Here is a 27,601-nt window from a genome sequence, read left to right as displayed (position 1 = left end):
CCCCCAGGGGCGATGGAAGACATGGGAAGTGGGTGGTCTTAATAATACATGTTCTTGTCCCACCAGCCTGTAGAGGAAGAAAAATGCACATCAGAAACGGAGAGTGTGCTGAAGAGGTAAAAAGCCTCAGGAGTCACGCACTTGCTACTCACTTCCAGGGTAGAGCCTGATGAAGAGCTTCCGCATCTCGTCATACACCCAGATCAGGATGGCGTGCGGCACAGCCACAAACCAGTACTGAGGCCTGGAGGCAGAAGGACAGAGGGTGAGCCCTGGCTTGTCCACAGGGACAGCTCACCCGGCACACAGGCAGGGGGTTCCTGCTCATTCTCCTGCTTTACTGGAGAGAGCCACAAATTATGGGGCCTCACAACATAAAACTGGGAACCTTCAGATTTAACCTGGAGAATGGCTGCCAGAAGCAACCTCTGCCTTTTTAAGCGCCTCCTGGCTAGGGGGAGGTGGGCTGGTGGGGTCTGGAAAATGCTTCTCCTGGGACGCTGGCAGGTAAAGCCTTGTGCTCACACAGCATGGAATCAGTGTGACCTCATTAAAAAATTTTAAATTAAATATATTTATTTGGAAACAGGGTCTCTGTTGTCCAGGCTGGAGTGCAGTGGCATGATCACAACTCACTGCGGCCTCGACCCCCTGGGCTCAGGTGATCCTTCTGTCTCAGCCTCCCCCATAGTGCACCAAGCCTGGCTAATTTTCTAAAATATTTTGTAGATGTGGGGTCTTGCGATGTTGCCCAGGCTGGTCTTGCCTCCTGGGTTCAAGTGATCATCCTGCCTCTGCCTTCCAAATTGCTGGGATTGTGGGATGAGCCACCATGCCCAACAGTGTGATCTCTTTCGAAAGACTTAGAGGGGAACCCCTGGGAATCTTCATGTCGGTCGAGGCTGAGACAGCTTAGGACGTGGGCTAGCGCCTCCTCAGTGCTGGCGAAGGGGAACTCGCCTGAGTGTGGTGAAGCTCAGGGCAGTGACACTTCCGAGGCCATAGCAGAGGATCAGTGCGATAATGATCTGTGAGGCGATCCCCACCCAGATGACTTTATTTCTGCAAGACACACAGAAGCAGACTCTGAATTCCCATGGCCTTGTCCGTGAACCCAGCAGACTGTGCAATTGACAGAGCCGATGTCTCATGAGCTACAGGTGTGGCCAGAGCTAGTCTTGTGATCGTCCCATCAGGAGTGTGCTCAGGGCTGTCCCAGGAAACCAGTCACGACCATACCTGAAGAGACCCTGCTGGAAGATGGAATTCCTGCGGGTTTTCCTGATGATCAGGTCGGCTATTTGCTGGACCATGATGCCAACAAAGAACGCTGTGTAGCCTGTCCACTCTAGGTACTGCCTCTGGTAGCGTGTCTATTAATGGGCGGAGAAGGAAGAGCCCATGAGGTCCGGAGGAAACCACAGGGGGCTTCAGTGCAGTTCTGCTTATCTTCTCTCTGCCCCACCCCACCAAGACCCACAAGGCCAGGTCCACATTTGGGAAGAAACTATTCTTTGTGCCAGGTGAGTAGGGAGAGATGTTCATTTTATGTGTCCCAACTATGGACATTGGGTTGGTCACTCTTCCAAGCCTGTGGCAAAGTTAATGTAACAGAAGGGAGCTATTGGGGTATAGTTAGAGAGGAGGCTGCTTCCCGAGTCCTGGCAGAGGCCAGCCCGTGTCACCAAGGGGCCCTGAGCCCTTGACCAAGCAGCTTTCACAGGCCATTCAGGGACATGGAGGTTCTGCCAGGCAGTGGCTCCGACCACTCACCCACTCCTGCCCGTAGCTGTCCTCCAAGTCGTTCACGTCATCCTTTTCCCACTCCACCCGCAGGTTGATGAGGGAGCTGGGCAGGAAGCCCTCCTGTGCGTAGACAGTGAAATACACAAGGAACGCCCCCAGGGCTTGCATGAGGCCTGGAAGAATGAGAGATCCCCTCAGGTCAGGCCAGGTCCGAGGGCTACCTCAGCCACCTTCTCATTCCCTACCAAGCCCACCCAGAGGAAGCCACACTTCTGACTGTGGGACTCCAGTGAATGCCCCGGGGTGACAGGGAGACATGCCCTTGCCTACCGATGTGTAGATAAGAGTACACGGCCAGCGGCATGTTCACCAGCCTGTCCTTCTTCTTGTGGCGAGGCTTCCTGTTCATGATGTCACTCTCAGCCTTCTCGTAGGCCAGGGCGATGGAGGGGATCTAGGGGGGAGAGACTGGTGAAGCCCGACCCGGACACTCTATTCTGCCCATAGCAGCAGAGGAGGCAGTGGCACAGTGAGGGTGAGCTGTAGGGGGGACGAGCTGGCAGGGGGCGTGGAACCAGTCCATCCAGGTTGCAGGCAATGGTGACTATGGCTGTGTAGAATTTAAGAGCAGGGGCTTTAAAAATCAACCTTGCTATTGTGAAAAGGAATGACAGTAGCAGGAAACTGGGAGGGCATGGGGGGGCAGGGAGGTGGAGTGGCAGTAGTGGGAAACTGCTTGGGGAAAGGGGGGCACACCTCATCAACAAGGGGTCCTGTACAATGAATATTTGTATACCTAACCCTGAATTGTACCCCACAATTTTAAAATAAAAAATTTTTTAAAAAATCAACCTTGCTGCTGGGCATGGTGGCATACTCCTGTAATTCCCACACTTTGGAAGGCTGAGGCGTGAGGATCGCTGTGCGGGGCCGTTCTCCTGCTGTGAACTCAGCCTGCACCGCTGCCTTCCATGTGGCCCACGTAAACCCCAGCCTCGAAAATTACTGTCATGGGCTTCTTTAAACAGACACATACGAGAAAAGGGGAAGGTTTGGGTGACATTACTGTCAGTCAAGCCTGTATAAAGTCTTAATCACCTCTGCTTCTTACTGTGTTGAGGTGGGGCTTTGGAGAAGATTCCCTTACTCAACCAGGGGTGATTGTGGGGACATCATGTTAGCGGCTGGGACCCCAGCATCACAGAGACCACCCGGTTGAAGGTTCAGTTTCCCTAAGGGAGGCACTGACCCATGGCCTATTTTTTTTTTGGAAGGCAAACTTCATGTCTTGAAAGATTATCTATGAAGTGAAGGAGTTTTAATTTCTGTTTTTGTTTTTTTTGAGTTGGAGCCTCACTCCATCGCCCAGACTGGAGTGCAGTGGCCGCTCCCGGCCACCGCAGCCTCAACCTGCTGGGCTCCGGCGATCCTTCCGCCTCAGCCTTCCGAGTAGCTGGAATTACAAGCATGAGCTACCTCGCCCAACTAATTTTTGATTTATTGTAGAGATGAGGTCTCGCCAAGTTGCCCAGGCGGGTCTCGAACTCGTGGGCTCAGGCAATCCACTCACCTCAGCCTCCCAAAGCGTGGGATTACAGGCTGAGCCACCGAGCCCGGCAGGAGTTTTAGTTTCTATACATGATGATGTCTCTAGTCCCTTGAGTGGGAGTGTGGTCCACTTCGTTAGAAACCAGAGCTGGCTAGGTGTGATGGCTCAAACCTGTAATCCCAGAACTTTGGGAGGCCAAGGCAAGAGGTTGCCTGAGCTCAGGGTTTCGAGACCAGCCTGGGAAACTTGGCAAGACCTCGTCTCCACAGTGAATCAAAAAAATAAGCTGGGCAATGTAGCGCGTGCCTGTAGTTCTAGCTACTTGAGCTACCTGGAAAGCTGAGGTGGAAGGATCGCCTGAGCCGAGCAGGTCGAGGCTGCGGTGGCCGGGAGTGGCCACTGCACTCCAGCCTGGGTGACAGAGTGAGATTCCAACTCAAAAAAAGAAAAACATGGGAGTTTGAGAAGCACTGACTTTGTCCATCCCCTGGCCTTTGGAGGAACGACCCAGGCCTTCGCTCCCCTGAGGTGGTCACCAGCCCATGTTCCCTCAGTGCCACTTACAATGTCCGTGCCCAGGTCGATGAACAGGATGGTGATGGTGCCAATGGGCAGGGGTAGCCCCACGATGATGTAGATGAGGAAGGGACACAGTTCGGCGATGTTCTTGGTCAGGGTGTACGCGATGGTCTTCTTGAGGTTGTCAAAGATCAGGCGGCCTAGGGAGAGATGCTCCTCCTTGTCGGGCTTGCCTCTAGGCCCTGGTGGCCGGCCCTTGCGAAGACCACCCAGCACCTCACTCACCTTCCTCCACGCCTGTGACGATGGAGGCGAAGTTGTCATCCAACAAGACCATGTCGGCGGCATTTTTGGCTGCATCGGAGCCCGCGATGCCCATGGCGATCCCAATGTCTGCCTTCTTGAGCGCCGGAGAGTCGTTCACTCCATCCCCTGTCACTGCAACAACCGCATCCTGTGGGGACCAGGAGAGAGCGGGATGAGCGGGCCCAGGGTCCCAGGGTGTTCACCAGTGACCTGGCCTCCTGTTGAGTGGAGGCCATAAGGACAACTGTGGCAGAAGTGCAGGGCCTGGGGAAGGTGAAGACAGGGATTAGGCACAAGAACAGGGAGCCCAACAAGCCGTGTCCACACAGGAAGAATCCCACAGGCGTGCAAGTCCCTGGGGGCATTTCACACCTCGTGTCTTTACATTCTGCATTTTATACCCTTGCAGTTTTCAGTCTCCTGATTCACACCCATCAGAGGCAAGCACTTCCCTCCAGAGCCCCTGGCGTCTGGTGATAAATGCAGGGTCACCCTGTTAGGGTTTGCAGCCAGAGTCTCAAAGGAGCACAGGGTGAGCTCCCTGAGATGGAGAGGTCCGGTCGCACGGGTGGGCCTGGAACCCTCTCTGGAGGGGTTTCAAAGGTGCCACAGCCTGGTCTGAGGTCCACACCCCTGCTCTGCATTCCCTGAGGACAGCAAAGGTCCTGGTCAGTCCTCTGGGCACTACTGTCCACTCACCTGCCTCTGACAGCCCTCCACGATGATCAGTTTCTGCTGGGGGGACGTCCGGGCAAAGACGATTTCCGAGTAGGTGGCTAAGATCTCATCCAGCTGGTCCGGGCTCATGTCCTTCAGCTCCATGCCGGTCACCACTGCGGCCTTGGCATCCCTGGAAGGGCCAGGAGAAACCGGGCAAGACCCGAGGCCAGACCTTAGGTAGAAACTGTTTCTTCAGGATGTGGGTTGATGCCTCTTTGACTCGACCTGGAACCCAGCGTCCCTGGCACCTAATGCTCCAGGGAGGTAATGGGGGACAGTGTGGTCTACTTTTCAAGACCGCAAACGGGCTAAAATAAGGCCATTTCCTGGTATCGTATGACACAGGAGTAAAAAGTCATGTAGCCCTTTTCCTACTGCAGGGGTGAGAGAGGTGCTTCCTGGAGCAAAGCTTTCCTTCACTCGTAGAAGGAGGTTGCACAACTGCCCATTTACATGTCTTGGATCCTGGAACTTCCTTATAGGCAATAACTCTTTGCTGCTGTTGTTTACTTCAGATTTACCAAGTGTCCACCATGTGTGTGTGCTGCGCAATGGAAAGGTCTGCTGGGGTCTTAGAGCTACACTGTTTTCTGCTGACCACGAGAGTTCGGTTCCAGGGACTGTTGACTATGCAGCGCCAACTGTACCACCCCCAGCTGAGATCCTCAGGACTTTCCCTGTGCTTGCAGCAGGCCCAGGAGCCCTAGCATGATTCGCAAGGCCAGTTGCATCTGTGCCACCAGCCGTGCCTCCCCGCGGGCTCTCCTTCCAGCCCCCCGGGCCCTCTCAGGTCTGAGACCCTGGCGTCCCTACCATCCCAAGGCCTCCGTGGGCCCTGCTCCCTTTCAAGGTGTGGACAGATCTCCCCTTAGCCACCCTTGGCCAGCCCTCATGTCAGCCTTCGAATGCCAGCTGTAAGGCTGTAGGTGCAAAACACCACATGCCTTTTTCTTGGCAATTTATTTTATTTTATTTTAATTTTTGAGTTGGAGTCTCGCTCTGTCACTCAGATGGGAGTGCAGTGGCTGCTCCTGGCCACCGCAGCCTCTACCTGCTGGGCTCCGGCGATCCTTCCGCCTCAGCCTTCCGAGTAGCTGGAATTACAGGCGTGCGCTACCAAGCCCGGCTACTTTTTTGATTTATTGTAGAGATGAGGTCTCGCCTGCCCAGGCGGGTCTTGAACACGTGGGCTCAGGCAATCCACTCACCTCAGCCTCCCAAAGGCGCGGGATAACAGGCTGAGCTACCGAGCCCGGCCTTCTTTGCAATTTACAAGTTTGTGCTTTTTAGGTCTGTTTTTGCTCTTGGTGCCAAGTACTGGAAGTTCAGCACTTGACTCAAACTGTAGGTTTTCTTAACTGCTGGCTAAAAATATAGAAGTAAGTTAGGAAGGAAAGGGTGTTTCCTTTCTCCTTACGTCTGCCACAATACAGATTTTCTATGGCAAAAAATCTAAAGCTGATGAGCAACTAAATTAAAACATTCACAAAAGCATCCACTGAACTTAGTGTGGGGGCTTGTGTGAAGATATCTACTCCACTCTTCCCTTCTGTCGCCATTGTGGACGTGGTAGTGGTCGTCATGAGGGTTAATCCCATTGTGGCTTCTGACCACAGCAAGAGCTGCGAGAGGCATTTCAATATACCGTCCCCCATTTGCGGGAAGACGACGTCCTCCCCTCTTTCCAAAGCACTGAGACAGACCTGCAATGTCCCCTCCAGGACCATCTGGGAGGAGAAGTCCAGGTTGGGCGAGGACACTATGTAGGTCAAATTGGCAAAGTGGTCCAGGCCACAGGAAGGACCGTGTCGTCTACACCGAACGGGTGCAGCAGGAGAGGCTGATGGCACCAAGGCCCCAGCAAGTGATTGTCACTAGCCTAAAACTGCACAGAGACCACAGAAGATCCTGGAATCAAAAGCCGAATCTCACCAAGTAGAGAAGAAAAAGGGCAAATGTGAAGAAGAAACAGTTGAGAAGATGGAGGATTCAAGTAATCACATATGCAACATTTGATAAAAATTGCTAAAAGGAAAAAAATGTATAATGTAAAAATTTAAAAACTAAACAAACAAGTCCCAAACCTGTTTTTCTTTTCTTTTCTTTTTTGTGCCGGAGAGTGAGAAAACAGGATTTATTGAGAGGACAGAGGAGCTCCCACAGAGGGAGGGGATCTGAAGGGGTTGCCCACAAACCTGTTTTTCATAGAGGTTTGTTGTTTATGCCACAGAACATCAGAGGACTCTTGGGCTGTGGACACTGTTGCTGTCCTAAGCCTGGGATACTGGTTGGTTGTCTGATGTGGTGGTGTTTCCTGTAGTAATTTACTGCCTGACAGCTCCTTATTCCTAGAAGGCCTAAGTGCTTGGGTCTCTAGAAGGTGTTCATTGGTCTTTGTCTCTTCATCCCATATGCACGAAAGCACAAACCAGCTGATGAGATTTCTCTTCAACCTTAGGTTTTGGAGTCTCTGCTTCACTGAAACCATGTGCAGCCCGGCCTCTCCCTTCCACGTCCAGCTCCCTCGTCCCTAGGCCTCTCCATTATACTGACCAGGTCACCACTGGGATTTTTCTGTCTCCCTGGCTAGTTGGAAAGCTCCACAGTGGTGTGGATGGCATTGTCCCGTTGGCTGCTGTAGTTCCAGGCCTAGCACAGAGCCTGGTATACGATTGGTGCTCAACAATTGTTGAAAGAATAGATGAATGAGTGAGTAGATGAATGGATTAAAGGAGACACTGGTTTAAACGAATGAAGAGAAACAAGGACAGATGTTTTCTTTAGGAAGCTTCGATTCTATTTACTACCAAACAAAAAAGAAGCATGTGCTTCCATGAAGTCAGCTGAAGGGAAAAATACCCAAGATCCTCACTTGTCTGGTGGGGGAGGGTGCATGAAACCAAAATGTCCTTACTATTCCTAATCTCCACCTGGATCAATGACAAGTGATTTCATATACTCCCTTTGTTTCCGTTTTTCTCACTCTAAATTAGGCACCTAGGTATTCAGATCCAGTTCGATGGCTTTTGACATTTTAGATGAGGATGTAGGAATGGTCCCTTTCATGGTGTTAATACAGTGCATACTAGGTGCTCAGTGAAATCTGGAGTAAATACATGGGATGTGAATCATAGATCAAAGCAGCCTAGCATTACCCCCAAGTGTTTGGCATACAGGTGGCTTGTTCTAAGCAGCACAGCTATCTAGAGCCAGCGGGGCCCTGAGAGTTGCACTGGAGCTCCTGCCAGACTGGGTCTGTGCTTACCATTTGTTAACTTGCTCCACGGCAATGTTGAGACGATTTGCAATGTCTTCCACCGTCTCGCTGTTGGCTGAGATGATGCCCACGCTCTTGGCGATGGCTTTGGCCGTGATGGGATGATCACCAGTAACCATGATAACCTAGAGCACAGACCACCAAAAGGTCATGGATGATGTAAAACTAAGCCGGCCAAGGTGGAGATGGTCTGTACTGCCCAATCCTCTGGGACCTGGTGAGTATGGCTAGTGATCACTGGCCTTTGCCCTGTGGGAAGCTCTGGATCAAAGGCACAACTGTCTTTGAGGGACACTAACCCCACTGGGACTACCCTTACTCCTAAGCTTCTTATGCTTCCTCCTGTGATAGGAGAGGAAGGCCTTCCCCTTTGACATTTTATTTACGAAAGGGCCCGTGGATGTCTACTTGGGGCAGCCCCATATTGCTTCACCAGTCTGGAACTGGAATTAATAGATGACTGAAATTCTGAAGACTGGCTACAGAGGTGAACCTAAGGATCAAGTATTAAAGTCTTTTGACCAGACGCGGTGGCTTATGCCTATAATTCTAGCACTTCGGGAGGTTGAGGTGAGAGGATTGCCTGAGCCCATGGGTTCGAGACCAGCCTGGCAACTTGGTGAGACCCCATCTCTACAATAAATAAAAAAAATTAGCCAGGCTTGGTGGTGTGCGCCTGTAGTTCCAGCTACTTGGACGGATGAGGCAAAAGGATAACCTGAGCCCAGTTGGTTGAGGCTGCGGTGGCCAGGAGCATGCCACTGCCCTCCAGGCCAGGCGACAGAGTAAGAATCTTACTAAAATAAATAAATAAAATTTAAAAACCCCAAAATAAAGCCTTTTATTTTCTATCATGGTCTAGGGCAAGATCGGGCCACATCAAGGCACTGGGAGATTATGCTGGTTACTGTGGTAATTTATCCCACACAGACACATGCATTTCACTTTTACACGGCAGTTACTGAAATCTCAGTGCAGTGAAAGTCGAGATTTTAAAAAAGGGAATTGTGACATTTACTTGGAGAGATCTAAATACTGACCACCTCTTATAACAGACATTATTAGAAAGAGATGCCACATGAAGGCGGAATGCCCTGAGTCAAGAAAATAACTCCCACCTTGATCCCTGCACCGCGGCATTTGGTGACTGCATCTGGCACAGTGGACCGAGGGGGGTCGATCATTGACAAGAGCCCCACAAAACACAGGTTGGAGGTGGGAAAGTTCATGGCATCTGTGTCAAACACATAGGTTTCCGGAAACTTGTCTGCTGGCAGGTAGAGATGACAGAAGCCTGGAATAGGGATACATTTGGGAGTCAATGAACCCAGGGAAAGAAAAGACAAGACAAAAGCCAAGAACATGTTGAAAGGCTCTCAATCCTTTGCTATGTTACCAGAATATTAGAAAACACCAGGATTGTTTAATTCCATCAATTCCATACTGCATGGTTTTTTTTTTTAAAGAAAGACATCTTTCCTTCAAAAATAGTTTACTGTGTGCTCACTGGTATCTCCATTATGTTCTAGAGATATAAAGATCAGGCATGAACAGCCCTGACTTCCGAAGATGTCATAGTTAGGGGAGCCCGACTGCGAGTTAAAGGGATACAGCATATAAGGCAGGTGAGTATGGCAGAGCAGAGTGACACTTCAGCCACAATTGCTTCATGGAGGCCACGTGTGAGCTGAACCTTTCAGAGGCACAGGTGTTTTCCAGGGAAAGAACAGAGGGGTGGGGTGGGAAAGCTATTTCTGGCAGAGAAAACACTCATCCTGTTGGGCAAAGCGGGGAAGGACCTTGGGGCATGACTGGAGCTGTGCGATGTTCAGTCTTTAATCAAAGGGTCAGAGAAAAGTCATTAGGACTGGGGTCGACTCATCCTTTTCAGAGGGCACCGCCAGTCTCTCATAGACACCAGTCTCTGTGTCTCCTGGGCTGCAGAGAGTGTGTGATGAGATTTTACACCCAATATCTTCTGGCATGGCCCACTGCATTGCAGAGTCAGCACAGCAGACTCAGGAGAGGTGAGGTGAGGTTCCTGGAGTGACTCTAGTTGGACGGGGATCAATCTGAGTTGAAAACCTAACTGGTGCTGTAGGTTATTTAAGGTGTGCTTAAAGTGTTATCATCTCATTTGTGCACTTTATCTGCTCTCCTGAATCAAATGGCCTTAGAAACCCACATTCCGCAGATTCCGTCTCAATGGCCAGAGCTTTTGTGGTGTTTAATGAGCCCTGCACCAGGCATGGAAACCTTCCTCAGTCTGTGTGTCTGGACAGGCACATTTGCTGCCCTGACCCCAGGAGCAGGACACTGTCCCTGTGATGCCACTGCAGGGGCCCATCAGACTCCTCCCACTGTGGTTGCATTTCTAAGGTTCCTTTCCTTAACCCCCAGTCTTGGTAACGGGCATCATATTTCTCATCTGGGCAGCCTCTTCTTGCTGGGCAGCCTCAATGTTCCCCAGAGGACAGAGCCTGACTCCTGACCTGCATGTCCGGGCCTCTGCATGGTGACCTCCACCTGGGCCTGTTTCCGTGACTGCGCTATCTCCTCCGTTCTGAGCCCTCCACCTGGCCACACAACTACCTTACATGACTCTGGGCCTAGACTGCATTGTTCCCTCTGCCCTGGTTACTCCCCTACCCCCTTCAAATGCCACCGTTGCAACCCAGTTTAATATGTAACTCCTTCCAGAATCCGCCCTGTGGCTGCTTCTGGGGACACGGCTCAGCTAGCTGAAACCATCACCTCTTCGTCCCACCTCCTGCTCATCTTGTCCTCCCTCGTATGCTCCCTGTGGCCACTCTGTGGGTCCCAGGGCCCCTGGCACATGCCTTGACACCCAACTCACCCAGCACACGCTCGCCCAGCCCACCCAGCTCCATGTAGGCTGTGTGGAAGGCCTGGGCCGCGCTCTCGTCCAGCGGCTGCTCCTGGCCATGCACCATGATGGTGCTGCACCGCTCCAGGATGCGCTCAGGGGCGCCCTTCATCACCAGGAGGAAGCGCCGGTCCCCAGGGTCCTCTGTCTCGTGGATGGAGAGCTAGGCAGGGAGGACAGAGCAGTGAGGTGTGGGAGGGGGAAGCTGCCTTTCCTAACACGTGACCGAACGTGGGGGGTGAGGAACACGACAGCCCAGAATGGCCGTCCTTTTCACGTCTGTGGCTAGGTCATGTGCAGAGTCCAGGTCTAGAATTCCACACAACGGGGGCACGGCTTAGACCCCAGCACTGGCTGCTCTAGGGAATCCCGACGTGGATGCCAGTTGGAAAGTTTTGTGCCTTGAACAAGACCTCCTGGAGTCCTGGCGAGGTGGGGCTGCAAGCATCCCCATCCACCATCACCTCCTTTTGGACCAGCAGCCCCTGAGACCCAGGCCATTCTGAGCTCATCTCCTTGAAGCTGCAGGAATCCCCAAGTCCTGTAGCTCCCTGTCAATCCACTTCTCTTGTCTGAACGTTAAAGAAAGTGGTGAGTGTGAGGAAGCAGACACTCATAGGCATCAAAGTCACGGGTGCCCCACTTTTAACTGGAATGCCCTCCACCTAGTAGCGTTGCTTCTAGATCCCTCCTAATAGAGTAATCAGAAAGAGTTGTGAAATAATGTCTAGAGAAGAATAAAACGGCTCTTAGCCTTATTAGACATCAGGAACTCCTCTAAGCTCTCAGGAGGAATTTCAGGAAGCTCGAGTGTGTGGGAGAAAATAAGCGACAGAGGAAAGGGCTACTGTTTTGGATCCAACAGTTGATGTCAACTCAGCAGTTCTGGGACTTCTGGATATCAAAGATGAGCACAGAAAACACTACAGGACAAATAGGGTTGTGGCCTAGTCCCCCTCCCCCTGTTCTTCCTCCTCCTCCTCCTTGTTAATGGACAAGTAAAGACACTTAAGAAAACAAACCAGAGCCAGGCTCGGTGGCTCAGCCTGTAATCCCACGCCTTTGGGAAGCTGAGGTGAGTGGATTGCCTGAGCCCGCGGGTTTGAGACCCGCCTGGGCAGCAAGATCTCATCTCTATAATAAATAAAAAATTAGCCAGGCGTGGTAGTGCACGCCTGTAGTTCCAGCTACTTGGAAGGCTGAGGCGGAAGGATTGCCAGAGCCCAGCAGGTCGAGGCTGCAGTGGCCGGGAGCGGCCACTGCACTCCAGTCTGGGTGACCGAGTGAGACTCCAACTCAAAAAAAAAAAAAAAAAAGAAAGAAAACAAACCAGCTGGGCTTGGTGGCTCAGCCTGTAATCCTGCGCCTTTGGGAGGCTGAGGTGAGTGGACTGCCTGAGCCCACGGGTTTGAGACCCGCCTGGGCAGCGAGACCTCATCTCTACAATAAATCAAAAAATCAGCCGGGCATGGTAGCGCATGCCTGTAATTCTGGCTACTCAGAAGGCTGAGGCTGAAGGATCACCAGAGCCCAGCAGGCGAGGCTGCGGTGGCTGGGAGCAGCCACTGCACTCCAGTCTGGGCGACTGAGTGAGACTCCAACTCAAGGCTCCGTGGCTCAGCCTGTAATCCCACGCCTTTGGGAGGCTGAGGTGAGTGGATTGCCTGAGCCCGAGAGTTTGAGACCCGCCAGGGCAGCGAGACCTCATCTCTACAATAAATCAAAAAATCAGCCGGGCATGGTAGCGCATGCCTGTAATTCCGGCTACTCGGAAGGCTGAGGCAGAAGGATCGCTGGGGCCCAGCAGGTTGAGGCTGCAGTGGCCGGTAGCGGCCACTGCACTCCAGTCTGGGTGACAGAGTGATAGTCCAACTCAAAAAAAAAAAAAAAGATAGATATATATATATTTATATATATATATTTATATATACTCATCTCTGTATAAAACTTCTTAAGACACTAATTTTCCATAGACGACTTTAAATGTTTTCACGGACTCGTCTGACTGAGGAGTCGCTCTTCTAAGATCGACTTGGACTATCCCTTGTTTTTCCTCCAGCTGAAGGGTTCAGCAGAGACCGCGCTCCAAGGCCAGCACCCAATCCCTGCCGGGGCTGAGTGCCGCTCATACGTGCGCACAGGACGGCCCCAGGGGTGTCTCGGGAGCATCAGCAACTTCATGGACACGTGCACAGGCCCCTCCCCTCCAGCCCCACTCTGTCAGTCGCTTCCTCCCCAGCCCACACACGAGGCCTCAAGGTCTCATGGAACCTGCTTTGTCCCACTTCTCATGACAGGGAGTTACTCGATCGTGGAAGACAGAGCTTCAACAGGGCTCTCAGTCTTGTTCCGGTTGGGAGATCCTCTAGCCTGGCCTTCACTGTGTGCTGATACTCTGCACCTCAGGCTCCTCACCCCTACCTGCCTCCTGGAATCCTAGGAATGGGCGATTTAACACACGAGGGAGCTAGCTCAGAATGGCTGCTATGACTGCTACTGTTTTAGGACTGCTGCTCATCCCATGCTCACGGATAGCTTATTTAAGAGATCCAACTTCTTGGCTTTAGAATTTTACACCCTACGCTTTTGTCAGTTGTCTATTTAGCCAGCTACCCTTTTTTCTGGGTTCATTATCCACAAAGACAACATATGCGGCACAAAGAGTGCTTCTCCAAGGCTGGGCGTGGTGGCTCAAGCCTGTAATCCCAGCACCTTGGGAGGCTGAGGCGAGATAATTGCCTGAGCCCAGGGGTGCAAGGCCAGCCTGGGCAACTTGGCGAGACCTTGTCTTTAAAGTAAATTAAAAAATTAGCCGGGTGTGGTGGTGGATAGGTATACTTTCAGCCACTTGGAAGGCTGAGGCTGGACTCCAACTCAACAACAACAAAAAAGGGTGCTTCTCCAGCCTTAAATTCCATCCACATAAAGATGGCGAATGACACCAGAAACTGACAACGCACACACACACACACACACACACACACACACACACACACACACACGGCTGTGGTTACCTTTTTTTTTGAGTCAGAGTATTACTCTGTTGCTCAGGCTGGAATGCACTGGCATGCTCATGGCCACCACAGCCTTGACCTACTAGGCACAGGCGATCCTTCCCCTTCAGTCTTCCAAATAGCTGAAACTACAGATGCGAGCCACCATGCCAAGCTAATTTTTAAAATTTTCTTATTATAGAGATGAGGTCTTGCCAAGTTGCCCAGGCTGGTCTTGAACCAATGGGCTCAGGCAATCCTCTCACCTTGGCCTCCCAAGGTGCTGGGATTACAGGCTTGAGTCACTGTGCCCAGCACTGTCAACATTTTCTACGGACCCGTTTCCTCATCTGTAAGTTGGGATTAGTTAGTTCTACCTCATAGGAGTGTGGTGAAGGTTAATGAGATCATGCAGGTTAAGTGCTTGTATTATGTAGTGTGCAGCAAGTGGGAGTTCTCACCAGGGTATCCCACCTCTCACAGAGCCTTTGAGATATGGCTGTTGTTCCTCACATGTGCAGAAGATCCAGTAGGGTGGCACGTGTATGCATGAGTTTGAGTGTGCATTCAGTGTGAGTGTGCATGTATGAGAGTGCATGTGAGTGTGTGTGCACGTGTGAGTGTGCACATGAAGTGTGCAACTGTGAGTAAATGTGTCTATGACTGTGTGTGCATGTGATGTGTGTGAGTGTGACTGTGAGATGTGCAGTTTGTGTGTGATGTGCATGTTACTGTGTGAGTGAATGTGCATGAGTGAATGTGCGTGTTTCTGCGACCATGTGGCACGCGTATGAGTGAATGTATATGTATGTGTGTGCGTGTGCATGTGATGTGTGTGTGACTGAGTGAATGTGTGTGCGACGATATGTGTATGTGATGTGTGCGACTATACGAGTGTGCGTGTGAGGTAGCGAAGCACTCCCGAGATCAGCCAGGCCCCACCAGAGCCTGGCCATTCTCACCCCCCTGCTTCAGCGAGGGAAGGAGGCCGCCAGGGCAGCGTGGCCTGGATGGACCAGACACCATGTCCTGCATCCCCGAGGACTGCTTTTAAGTAAGTGTTCACCAAAGGATATGTGCAGGTAGAAACAGCCTTCTGGTGATAACAAAGGCTGCCAGTTGTGAGGAAAAACTCACCTGAAATTTATTGGTAGAGTTAAAAGGGATTTCAGCGACTTTGCGGTTTCTTTTTCTAATTTGCATCACGTCACCCAAAATGACCTCGGAGAATTTCAAAAGAGCAGTTTCTGAGGCATCTCCAACCACGACTTTCTGGAAATCAGAGGAGATGAACAAATAGTTCAGCGGCGCAACTCACATAACATGGGCTCTTATGTGATTGTCATTAAGGAACCAGCATGCTCGGTACACGACCCAGCATGTCTCCTGACTGAGCTCACCCTCTGGTTGGAGAGAAGACACCATCACATGATGCTTAGGGACAGACGCAAAACAACAGTAAGCGTGTAAACCAATGGTGCTACCTACTGGCATCAGGGACTTTCAGAGATGCGGGAGCACCACCAGAACTGAGCATTTCATGCGAAAAAGCAGCTATGACTAGATTTTGTAGACAGGAGGGTTAAGGTGCCCAGAGGAGCAGAAAAAAACTTTCTAGAAGTCAGAGTACGGCATGAATGGGAAGGCGCCTTTGTGCGCGTTCGAGGTATAAGCAGACACGGAGGGCCCTGAAGGGCAGGCCCAGACTTAAGAAGAAAATAAAGAGCTGGGCTCGGTGGCTCAGCCTGTAATCCCGCGCTTTGGGAGGCTGAGGTGAGTGGATTGCCTGAGCCCGGGGGTTCGAGACCCGCCTGGGCAACTTGGCGAGACCTCATCTCTACAATAAATCAAAAATTAGCCGGGCATGGTAGCGCGCGCCTGTAGTTCCAGCTACTTGGAAGGCTGAGGCAGAAGGATCGCCGGAGCCCAGCAGGTTGAGGCTGCGGTGGCCGGAAGCGGCCACTGCACTCCAGTCTGGGCGACAGAGTGAGACTCCAACTCAAAAAAAAAAGAAAGAAAATAAAGAAGTACAGAAAGGTTAGGGGCAAAGTTAGATGAAGATAAAAGCACTACATAAGGAAAATGATAGGAGCATTTGAGAAAGACTCAGGGAAGGATAAACTGGAATTGGGGAGGCCAATTAAAGAGCTTAGTGCAGCTATTTAGACACAAGGCATGGCGGTAATAGAAATGTAAAAATATGTCTTTTGAAGCAAGAACGATAGAACTTAGTAACTCATTAGCTACCAGGAAGAGAGACAGTTGAAGATGACTTCCAAGAGTCTTGGCCCAATGACAAGTAGGATGGTTATGAAAAATAGAAAATGGGGACAAGATTTGATGTGACCCGGGCTGGATACAGGTGGAAGTTGACAAGTATAATTTGCTGAGAGGCTAATATGGCGAAACTTCCAAGTAAGCACACAGCCAGTTGGAGACGTGGGTTGGAGTCTGGGTGAGAAATTGGAACTGGACATACAGAGTCGAGAGATACCGGCAGAGAAGTGACTGGCCACAAAAAGCGTTGACGAGCTATCAGTGCTCAAGGTCAGGGAAGGAGACAGGTGGCAAACAGAAAGGCCCAGGGAACACAGACTCAGTGACTCACTGAGATGCAGAAGAGAGAAAAAGGAGGAGGAAGGAGGGCAGGAAGAGTGAGTTGTGTATTCCCACATTCCAGGGCCCTCAGAGCTCCATCGGCCGCCACCTTCTGGTCAAGAGGAAAATGTGCTGGGATCCGTTCCTTCCTTTCCATCCAGTCATATTTTAAAGTTCTGTTATGTCATTCATGTAATAAAGAAACTTGGATGACATCCACATGGCTGGCAAAGGAGTCAGGAAAGTAGCTTTAAGGAGCATTTGCTGCCTGGAATGAGACAGAATTTTCAAAAGGACCTACAGCAATATTCTGCAGTCTTAAGCAACTTTGTGGCTTCTCAAAGCTACGGAGCATGAAGAAAACCCTTTGTGTGTCTTGTGAGTCCAACCTGGTCTTGCTAGCACCATGTAACCTTTACTCAGTGGGCGAGATTAAGCCAAGCACCCAGGTGGAACTGAGCAGGTGACTTCAAAAGACTGAGTGCGCAGAAGCGTTACCTTCATGATAGGGACGCTCTCCTGTCCTGGCTTGAACTCGGCCCGGTTGCACAAGGTTATTACCTTGGATAAGGAAGCCCACGTTCCAGAGCTTTGGTCAAAGACTTGGTCTGGAAGACAGAAGGAACAGCGGCTGCTGTGAGGACTGGCCCGCCATCCAAGAGTTCCTTTCCAGCAGTACTCTGTGTTTGTAGACCTCAATGCTCAGCCCACACCGAGTGTTCCAACTCACTTGACTGGTTCTCACTGGTGTCAGCCATGAAGATCTGATGGTCAAACCACAGGTGGGCCACAGTCATCCTGTTCTGGGTCAGCGTCCCGGTCTTGTCCGAGCAGATGATGGAGGTGGAGCCCAGGGTCTCCACAGCCTCCAGGTTCTTCACCAGGCAGTTCTTCTTTGCCATCCGTTTTGCCGTCAGTGATAGGGTCACCTGGCAGGAGAGAGAGAAGGGCGCTTTGGGGCAGTTCTCCCTTTGAACTCAGGTTGGACAACACAGAAATAGCCAAGATTGCTGTGACTGAATTTTAGGAGAGAGCTGGACTAGTTCTAGGAGAGAGGTGTAGGTGCCGGATAGCTGACCTGGTGGCTCAGAAGCCACTAAACGCCCTCTATACCTCCAACTTTTTAAAGAAGTTAAACATGAGGCACTTTCCTCATCCCTTCGTTCCTTGAAGAAAATGAGCCCGAGTGACCCACGGGCGGCAAAGACAGGCGCGGAGCTGTGACTGGTGCTCACGCGTGATCAGAAAAGGGGATGGGCCGCGTGCTCCTGTCACCCATGCAAGGGCGCATGAGAGAGCTCGGCTGGCGTACGCCAAAGAGTCAGGCTCACAGAACTCACTTGCTGCTTTGGGGAAATCAAGGAAATGAGTGAAAATGTGTTTAAATTTAAGAGCTCCATATTTTAAAGATTCTATCAGAGCTCCAGATCTCATAGTGTTCTGTTTGGCTCTATTTTCTTCTGTCTTCTGGAGTGAGAAGAGACCTGGAATTCCAGAAATTCTCTTTTCTTTAGTTAGGACACCACTAGGCTGATGACTCCACAGCGACATGAATGGAGATGTGACCTTCTTCCCTTTCCCTTGGGGTCCCCACAGTAAAGACCGCAGAGGGGGTTCCTGTGAAGACTGAATGTGATGGGCCCTCATAAATGGAAAGCCACAGCTGAATCTGGGGTTGGGCAGGAAGCGGCTGGATTCCTTTTCCAGAAAAATGGGATTTTTGCTGTTGTTGTTGCTTGAGAGTGGAAAGCAAAGTGAGGCAAATAACGTGCCTCAATTCCCAAGCTGTAGAAACTGCCACAGAAATGTGGGGACAGCATCAGCCTTCCAGGAAATCTAGACTCCAGAATGGTGGAGTCTGTCTTCACCGGCACTTACGGGGGCAAAGAAACATAAATGAAGTGCAGACAGATGTCCTGAAAGCAGAAGCACAATGCATGCAAACATGAAGGGAAAAACCCCACAATTCCTTTTGCTCTGCTATAAAAAAGTATTCAGAAGGTTCTGTCCCTGGTGTGTGAGCATTTTGCCCTGAAACTGGGGAGATGAGTGGTTTGGATGCGAAACCTCCCAGGGGTTGGGGTGCGGGATACCCCACGGCACAGACTCACAGTGACAGTAGCCAGGAGGCCCTCGGGCACGTTGGCCACAATGATGCCAATGAGGAAGATGATGGAGTCCAGGACATGGTACTTCATGGAGACAGCAATGATGAAGAAAAGGACGCCGATGGAGATGGCCACTCCGGCCACGATGTGAACAAAGTGCTCGATCTCTATGGCAATGGGTGTCTTCTCATTTCCCACGCCGGAGGCCAAGGAGGCAATGTGGCCGATGACAGTGCGGTCACCTGTGTTGATGACCATGCCGGTGGCAGTGCCTAAGGGCAAGCAGACATTTGACTCCAGGGGCCCTTAGCTAGGAGGTGTGTGTGGCCAGCTTGCAGTCCCATTTGTGGCTGGTGTGATTATTGAGTTCATGACATGGCAAAGGCCAAGCACCTGTCTTCTAGACCTTGCAACTCCCGGCTTCCTCTGGCACAAGCTAGTCACAAGGGTAGCGAAGAGACAGACGCAGGCCCCAGGAGGAAGGGGGGCACGATGGGCGAGTGACCCGAGACCAGCAGCCTTACCTTCTAGACAGGTTGTAGAATAGAAGCAGATGTTCTTTGTTTCCAAGGGGTTTTCATGGGTGAACTCAGAGGAGCGGGACTGGGGCTCAGACTCCCCCGTGAGAGAAGAGTTATCCACCTAGAAGAAATGTTGAAAACAGTTCAAAGTCAGGTCTCTTGTTCTCTGCATCTTGTATGTGGCCGGGAGAGATAACAGAATGCCAGCCAACCCCAGGCTTGGTCCTCAGGGTGGGTGGCCCCAGTGCTTACCCGACACCCCTGGCAAGACAGCACCCGGATGTCTGCAGGGATCTGGTCTCCTCCTTTGATCTCCACTATATCCCCCACCACCAGCTGCTCTGCAGGGAGGATCTTCTTCTCAGAATCACGGATGACAAGAGCTTGCTGCAGAAGAAGACCACGGCAGACACATCAGACCACGGAAGAACGCCGACCCTCCTCCACTCCTGGGTTGCGTCAAACGCCAGGATGAAGGCATTTTGGGACTGTGGCAAGGATGAAACTGAAGACTGCTTCATACAGGCCTGAAGATGCTAGATTTATTTTTCTTGAGCTCATAGAGAAGTTCTTGGGATAGGAAAAGTTTGCAGTCAGGTAGATCTGAGAAAGCGAGAGCCTTGGGCCTTGCAGAAAGAGAATGCAGGGGAAGCATTCCCAGCGCTGGGCAGAAGGTATTCTTTCCACCAGACACTGGCAGCCCCTGGGCCGGGACAGTGTGCGTTTCCTGCCATGGACACTTAACGGGAGGCTCCTGATGGAGAGCATAAGCGGGGTCGCTTGCTGGGAGCGTTTTGTGGCAAACTGCTTCGGGACTAAGGAACAGTAGCAGGATGGTCATAGACACACTCAGGTGTGTCCCCAGCTGTCAGGAAACAATACCCCCAAGATTTTCACAGGCTCCACCTGGAAGCACTGATCTGCTTCCTAGCAGGATCAGAATGTGCAATGCAATGACTGGCATCTCCTGGACTGGGCCTCATTTGATCATCTCTGTGAGGAGCCGGGGTTTGGAGAAGAGATAACTTGCCTAGGGTTCCTCAGACAGCAGAGGGTGGGCGGGGGCTAGGGCAGGGACTCTGGGCTTCCCAACAGCTCAGGCTTCCTCAGCTGAGGCCTCTTCCCCTGGGAGATGAGCAGAGGACAGAGGAGGGTGGCCGCGACTCACCTGAGGAATCATCTTACTGAAGCTGGACATAATGTTGGTGCTTTTTGCCTCTTGGTAATAAGCAAAGATCCCCGTCAGAATGACGACCAGGACAAGAACGGCGCCCAAGTACACCTGGGTGAGGAGGAGAGGGGTCAGTTGGAGGAACAGGTGCTAGCAAGGAGGCAGGCCTGGGGACAGAGCCTCTGTGGAGGACAAGGTGGCGGCAGGGTGTCATGGTGCGACTTGCAGGCCACACATTCACCCACGTGACGTGTACAACTCGTGGAGTTTCTGAAAGATTATGCTGTCCCCACCCACATCCAGCCTCAGAGATCTTCCATCTACCAGTGACCCCGCGCCCTCTGCAGTCCCTTCCGGCTCCGGCCTGGCTCTGCTTCCCGCGTGCACGGATGTGCCTGTCCTGCACCCTTTCTGACAATCGAACCCTACGACCCGTGGCCCTGGACTTCTCTGTCTGAGCCTTGTTGGGTTTGTGGACCTGGTGTCCGGGTTTCAGCACTCTCCAGGCTAAAGGGTAACACGGGCGCTGAGCAGGCACAGCCCCGAAATACTCCACATGGATGCAGATTTTTTCCTTTTGGGAACTCAAGGTGTATTTCTTTTTTAAAAGTCATGTTCATGCTGCCTGTGACGGACACGCCCAAAAGCCAGACACAGTTTCTGTTTTACAGCTGGGGAAACGCCTGACTCTCCTGCACCCATGCAATGACTTCTAGCTCGTGCTGTGTTCCTGAAGGCCTCACTGGATGCCTCTGTTCTCCCCTGTCTCAAGCTGAGCTCCACCAGGAAGGGACAGCCCACCGCCTTACGCTGTCCAGGGATGAGGACATATTGTTGGAGTACTGGATCCCATAGGCGATCCAGCACAGGAAAGCGCCGATCCACAGGAGGATGGAGAAGCCCCCCACCATCTGCTTGAGGAACTTGATGATCTCTGGTGTCTGCTTGGGAGGGCTGAGGGCATTGGGCCCATCTCGGGCCAGCAGCTCGGCAGCTCTGGTGCTGGAAAGACCCTGAGAAGGCCAAGCCACACACACACACACACACACACACACACACACACACACACACACACACACACACAAAGAGAAAACGAGAGAGAAAGAAGGAGGAATAAGATGGTTTTCCTCCCAAGAAGTTCCTTCGAAAAGGGGGCGAAGCCTTCTTCCTCCTCCAATCCCCTTTTCAGAAAGACTATGTAATGCTTAATCCCAACCGGCAAGTGGCTCCAAACATTTACTCGTTTGTTTTCCAAAATGACCCTCTGAGGAAGGCTCCGATATCCTCCTCACTACAGACATGGATTTGGGCACAGAGGTCCCCTAACCCGTCCAAGGCACCTGGCTAGTCCAGGGGCACCAGAGTTCTGCTGGGAGATGGGCTACTGGGCCTCTGCTGCCCTCTTCTAGGGAAGTTTAGTTTCTTAGGGTCTTATTCAGCCATGGGAGTAGCTTGGCTGAGGAGAATTTGAAAGGAAGCAGTTAATCGCCAGGTTTAGGACAATGCAGTCACTCTCCAGAAAACAGGGTCTGTTCTGAAACCCTGTGGATCCAGTGTGTGGGCTTATTTTCATCCTTCAATCTGGTGCTTTTCTCAATATTCGTCCTAAGTTCCCATTTATCCTAATGGTTATAAATCCCATGCCCCCTCCCAGGCCCTGGTGAGCAGCCCCTTCTCAGCCCATCCCCGGGAAGTCAACCATGCCCTGCACACACAGCATCCCTGCACTTTCGTAGGGTTTTCTTCCCCACAAACGGTCTTCCACGGAGAAGGGCTCTGCATGCCTCCTCTCCCTAATGATGCTGGGAGCCTCTCGAAGGCCAGGACTCTCTCAGTCATTTTGTGCCCTCTCGGCCTGGTGGCTTTGCTGCAGCAGGGACTTGTGTGCTGAGTGACTGCATTCAGGCTCTCCAACCCAACACCATCACCCTCCACCGGCCATGCCTTTCCTAGAGCCCCATGACTGTGCTGGAGAGACCCCTAGCAGCACTGTTCAAGGCAAATCAACATGGCCCCCGACTTCTGCCTTCTCCACTCTCACCTCCATTTCCCGCCTGGTACTCCCTGATCCACTTTCCGACTCCTGCTTCTCCAACTTGTCCAAGGAGAGGAGGGGTTTCGTCGGAAATCCTCTAAGTCCTGGTAAATAAGTCTCTGAACGTCCCTCGAGTCTGTCCCTTTCCTTCCCACCTCACAGGGCTGCCTATTTCAGATTCTCATGTCACAGTCCTGGGTTATTGTTCTTCTGGACCCTTCCATCTCCCACCTAAAAACAATCTTCTCCCAGAACTGTCTTTGAGAACCAGTCTTTTTAGATTGCTTCCCTGAGTAGAATCTGTGTCCCTTACACAACTAAGATGACCCTGTTCCTTCGTTGAATGCAAAAGCACGGAGCTTCACCAGATGACCCTGCAGCCTTACTCCCACTGTACCAGCCCCTTCTCCTCACACACGAGCTCCTGGCAAGCCCTGATCCTCTCTAAGCCTAGCCTGTGATCTCTGGCCCCTGGAAACGCTGCTAGCTTAAATTGGAGTCATTCTCCTAAGCTCCAGTCCAAACCCTGCAGCAGGTAGGGGTCCGTGGGTGGTCCCTCTGCTGCAACCCTCCATTCTTCCACCACTCCTCGCTGACCATCCCAGTTGAACAGAGAGAGTGTTATAATACCTCTCTGAATACCTGCCTCCCCCCCACTTCTTAAGGCCAGGATCCCCTGTCCCCCTTCCACCTTCTCACCAGCAGTCCAGGGTGACCCCATGGCATACGACGTTTGACAGGAACATCATCCAGATGCCGACAATGTAGTCTCCAACGTGCTGTTATGGGCCTCCTCCCTACAGGAACCCTGACTCCTCCATGCCCCGGCACACAGCCTTCCCTCTGTAGCTGGGAGTCTCCCTTCCTGACCCCCAGACTCACCATGATGATGTCGGTGCCATATTTCCTCTCCAGCTCCCTGATGCTGAGCTTGTGGTCATCCTGCAGTCCATGGAAGGAAGAGTGATTAGAGAAGTCCCAAAGACTCACAGCCCAAGCTCTGCCTTGCTGTGAGAGCTGGGAGCAAGTAACCTGAGCATGGGACAGGGACGTGTGGGGAGAGAGGATGCCTGTGAGGGGCTGAACAGTGCAGGAGGCACTGCCAAAGGAGCTTTGCCACCGTGTCCTGTTGAGTCACTGCCCACCTGGCAGGAAGCTGCCCTTGTCATTGGCTACCTAGGGGCTGTCTCCAGTGTTTCTGAATGAGCAGCACCGCTCACGTCAGTCTGCCCTCCACATGGGCGTCCTGCACATGTCCTCCCAGGACTAGGGGGCTGGGTGCTTCACTGGGCCTGAAATCCAGGACTGGCTGAGGGTGAGGAGCAAAGAGTCAGATCCACTTCCCAAGGTGGCAGAACTCACCGGGGTCTCTGGCTGAGGGAATTGCACTTCCCCTCACCCGTCATGCACTTGAGCTCCCTGGCAAGGGGAGGCCTGAAGCCTCCAAACCTGCCAGACGAGCCCACGCGGGCAGGGCCACACTGTCAATGTCACCACAGAATCACTAGACCAAAGCAGGGTTTCTCAACTGGGGCCAACAAACATGCTGGGTGCATAATTCTTTGCTGTGAGACTCCCTCTCTCTAGGTGCCACCCACAGCCACCTCCTAAGTTGCGATAACCAAAAATGTTTCCATTTTCCCCAGGGGGTGGAATCCTCTCTCCTCTTCGAGAACCACTGGATTATGGAACTAGAAGCCTCTTCCTGTAGCAGAAAACCCAGGGTAAATCTTCCTTAGCCCCCCCAAACCTAATCCTCAGGATTCCTTAGACCCTGACTGAAACAAAGATTTATACTGTGCCTGGTGCCCAGGACATCTTTTTTCTTAAATATGCAAAAAAGAAAGTTCTATGATGCATTGAGAGATTAGCCCTTCTGATAAAAGAAAACTCATTATTGTCATTATGATTTTGCTCCCAGTTCTGTTCTCAGCAGAGACTGACTGCTCGGCTCAGTCCTCCGATCTCCCAACATCTGTAGAATGTGGTCTTGCGGGAATCTGGAGGATGACTGCAGGGCTCAGGGCAGTTGCAGCAGTGCTCTAAGTTCTGGCAGATGTAAGTAATGAATGACTCAAGCCACCGTGTGCATGGACGGACCAGACAGTTAGGACCAGACAGTTAGGACCAGAGGACCTCTCCAGTCCCTTAGGCCTGGGCTTGGGGATGAGCACGTGGGGAAGGGTGACCCTCTGCTGGTCACCACTGGAATAGCAAGGGCTGCACCCGGTTAACTGTACTTGGGTGCAGCCATTTGTTCAAGTCAGGCAAGTTTTCAGTGTCTTAATCACGGCTCTCTCATATGTTCAGAGGCTGGGATCCAAAAAGCATTCCGGTATTTAAATTACTGGATTCTTGAAAGAAGGTGGAAAAAAGATGCTCCTTTTCCAGCAGGAAATCAGGAGTCACTTGACTAATACTATGTGATGGTCTTCGTGTATCACACATCTTCACAAAGTGCTTGAGAAGGAGATTCTCCTCAGAACCAACCAGCGTATGAGAGAATGAGTAGACAGAGATGGCAAAAATAAGTAGCAACTTCAAGGAAGAATAATAGAGATGTCTTAATCTTTTTTTGAGTTGGAATCTCACTCTTGTTGCCCACTAGTTTTTGTGATTTATTGTAGATACAAGGTCTCACCAAGTTGCCCAGGCTGGTCTCAAACCCATGGGCTCAGGCAATCCTCTCGCCTACGGCCTCCCAAAGTGCTGGGATTACAGGCTGAGCCACCATGCCTGGCCTGTCTTAATCTTAAATACCAGTGATGCACAGAAAATAATAACAACTGGCCGGGCATGGTGGCGTGCGTCTGTAGTTCCAGCTACTTGGAAGGCTGAGGTGGAAGGATCACCTAAGTCCAGCAGGTGGAGGCTACGGTGGCTGTGAACGTGCCACTGCACTCCAGCCTGGGTGACAAGATTGAGACATCAACTCAAAAAAAAAGAAAGAAAGAAAATAAAGAAAATAAAATAATAACTATCTATTACCTGGTGCTGTGCTGTCTTTTTCCTGCTTTATCTCATTTAACTCTCTTAACAACCCTCTGAGGTAGGCACCATTAAAAACAACCTGATTTTTCTAAATAGAAAGTTGAACTTCAATCACACTGGGATTTAAATTCAGGTCAGTCTGATTTCAGGGCTGTGATTATACATATATAATTTTTGTTCGTTTTTTTTTTTTGAGTTGGAGTCTCACTCAGTCGCCCACTCCCGGCCACTGCAGCCTCGACCTGCTGGCTTCCGGCGATCCTTCTGCCTCAGCCTTCCAAGTACCTGGAACTACAGGCGCGTGCTACCATGCCCGGCTAATTTTTTGATTTATTGTAGAGATGAGGTCTCACCAATTTGCCCAGGCAGGTCTCGAACCCGCGGGCTCAGGCAATCCACTCACCTCAGCTTCCCAAAGGCGCGGGATTACAGGCTGAGCCACCGAGCCTGGCTCATATATAATTTTTTGGTGTAATGATGGAGTTTCACTGTGTTGCCCAGGCTGGTCTTGAACTCCTAGCCTCAAGTGATCCTCCTGCTTTGGCCTCTGAAAGTGCTGAGATTACAGATTGAGGCATCACAGCCACCAGGGCTGTGTTCTTAAATGTCAATCAGAATAGATGTAGACAAATGCCAAGAGCTCTCTAGGAAAGATACACAAACAGCTCCAATGTACAAGTTTGCTGATTTCTCACCAGAAGGAAAGTTTAACCTGCTAACACCATGTCAGTCAGAATTCTTGAAAATTTGACAGTCGGCTCTCCAGCTTACAGGGGCTGGCTGTGGCTGCCACAGACTCAACAACTACAAAGCTTTAGCACCTGCAGTGGGCTGTGGACAGGCTAGCAAATCTCAAGCCTGGAGAAGTTCCCCTTTGGCGTTTCCAAGATGAAATCTGCCATGTTTCAGATCCAAGGCTGCTCTTGACTACAGCAGCCAGCTTCAATATATAACACCTAAATTACAAAATCCTCACGTCATTCCCTCCCTCACCAGCCCCGGCAAGTGATTTATTTCTCATTTTACATAAAGATGGGGCTTTGAGAAGCCAGGTGGGACTTCCACTGAGCCTCATGTCCTCAGAATCCAAGGCCCACATTCTTACAACTGAAACTGTGCCCCCACCACTCCCGCCCAATTTTGGGGCATTTTATTTCTCTAAAGAGGAAGTCCACACCCATTAGCGATCCCTGTCCCTGGCAACCAGTGATTGACACCCAAGGATCTGCTTACTCTGGACTGGCCACACAGCCTGCAGCCTTTTGTGACTGGCTTCTTTCACTCTGCACAAAGTTTCCACGGTTTATCCCTGATGCAGCTCGTGTCTGTACTTTGTTCCTCGACACTTTTCTATGGGGTTTCGTACCTGAAGCCTAGCGTGGTCTAGTGGCCATGGTTTTTCCTCCTCAGAAATTCCAGCTCAGATAGTTTTACTTATCAACGAAGCCTGGCAAGGGGTTAATCCTGTCTCACAGAAGCAGCAGGTGAGACTGGGGTCAGGACTCTTCCTTGAGTCCCACCAGCACTGCCTCAAACCAGATCCAGGAATCCGCAAAGGCCTGGCCTCTCAGCCGATGCTATCACACCGGCTTTTCAAGACAAGGAAAGGAATCTCAAGGGACTTCATCTTGGAGACCTGTTCTCTTTCTTGAGGGGGTTCTGGGGCAGCTCCTGGGACAACCAGCAGGACGCTTGGCTCGGGGCTACTGACCAGATCCAGCTCGTTCTTAAACTCCTCCTTCTGGGGGCTCCTCTTGCCCGGGCACCTGTTCTTCAGACCTCTGTACTTCTCGCCATCCCCCGCGTCCGTGGGTTCGAGGCCTCTGGTTCCGTTGAGCTCCACGGAGTAGATTTCCAGAGTTTTCTGTAAGAAGCAGCGGTGGAGTCTTTGACAACGGGTTTTCTGCAGCCGAGCACGTCCCGGCGGGACCTGCGTGGGGGGGCTTCCCCTCCCCCTTCTGCCGGGAAGGACTGGGGGCGGGCGTCCCCTCTCCTCCCGGGAGCGAGGCCGCTGGGCGCGGGGCCGGGCAGGCTGGAGGTTTCCTCCCTGACGCCCGCCCGACGTGCCGGAGGGGCGGACGGCCCTCGGGCGGGGCAGGGGCTTCCGGAGGCTTCTCGAACCCGGCGCGGCCCCGCCTTCCCCAGAGCCCGCGCAGCCCCCTCCCCCCGGCCCCGCGCTG

General features: G+C 51.8%; 1 protein-coding gene across 1 annotated transcript; it reads right to left on the bottom strand.

The window, feature by feature from the left end:
• On the bottom strand, positions 1 to 27,300 carry ATP12A (ATPase H+/K+ transporting non-gastric alpha2 subunit). Its single transcript, XM_008065699.1, has 22 exons — positions 27,133 to 27,300; positions 23,313 to 23,372; positions 21,205 to 21,408; positions 20,393 to 20,506; positions 19,477 to 19,611; positions 19,228 to 19,345; positions 18,707 to 18,975; positions 17,326 to 17,524; positions 17,094 to 17,203; positions 15,135 to 15,269; positions 10,975 to 11,167; positions 9,236 to 9,411; positions 8,106 to 8,242; positions 4,820 to 4,970; positions 4,100 to 4,268; positions 3,860 to 4,014; positions 2,077 to 2,200; positions 1,774 to 1,919; positions 1,240 to 1,373; positions 961 to 1,062; positions 153 to 244; positions 1 to 67 (listed from the first exon to the last, which is right to left on the bottom strand). The coding sequence occupies exons 2-22, from the start codon at positions 23,313 to 23,315 to the stop codon at positions 39 to 41; spliced, it is 2,895 nt and encodes a 964-aa protein (XP_008063890.1). The 5' UTR covers positions 23,316 to 23,372; positions 27,133 to 27,300; the 3' UTR covers positions 1 to 38.
• Positions 27,301 to 27,601: the final 301 nt, after the last annotated feature.

The sequence above is a fragment of the Carlito syrichta genome, unplaced genomic scaffold, assembly GCF_000164805.1.
Source record: "Carlito syrichta isolate Samal-C Ts95f unplaced genomic scaffold, Tarsius_syrichta-2.0.1 Scaffold308794, whole genome shotgun sequence".
Classification (NCBI taxonomy): Eukaryota; Metazoa; Chordata; class Mammalia; order Primates; family Tarsiidae; genus Carlito; species Carlito syrichta.
Note: the sequence above shows the minus strand (reverse complement) of the source record. Positions and strands in the feature narration are given on the sequence as shown.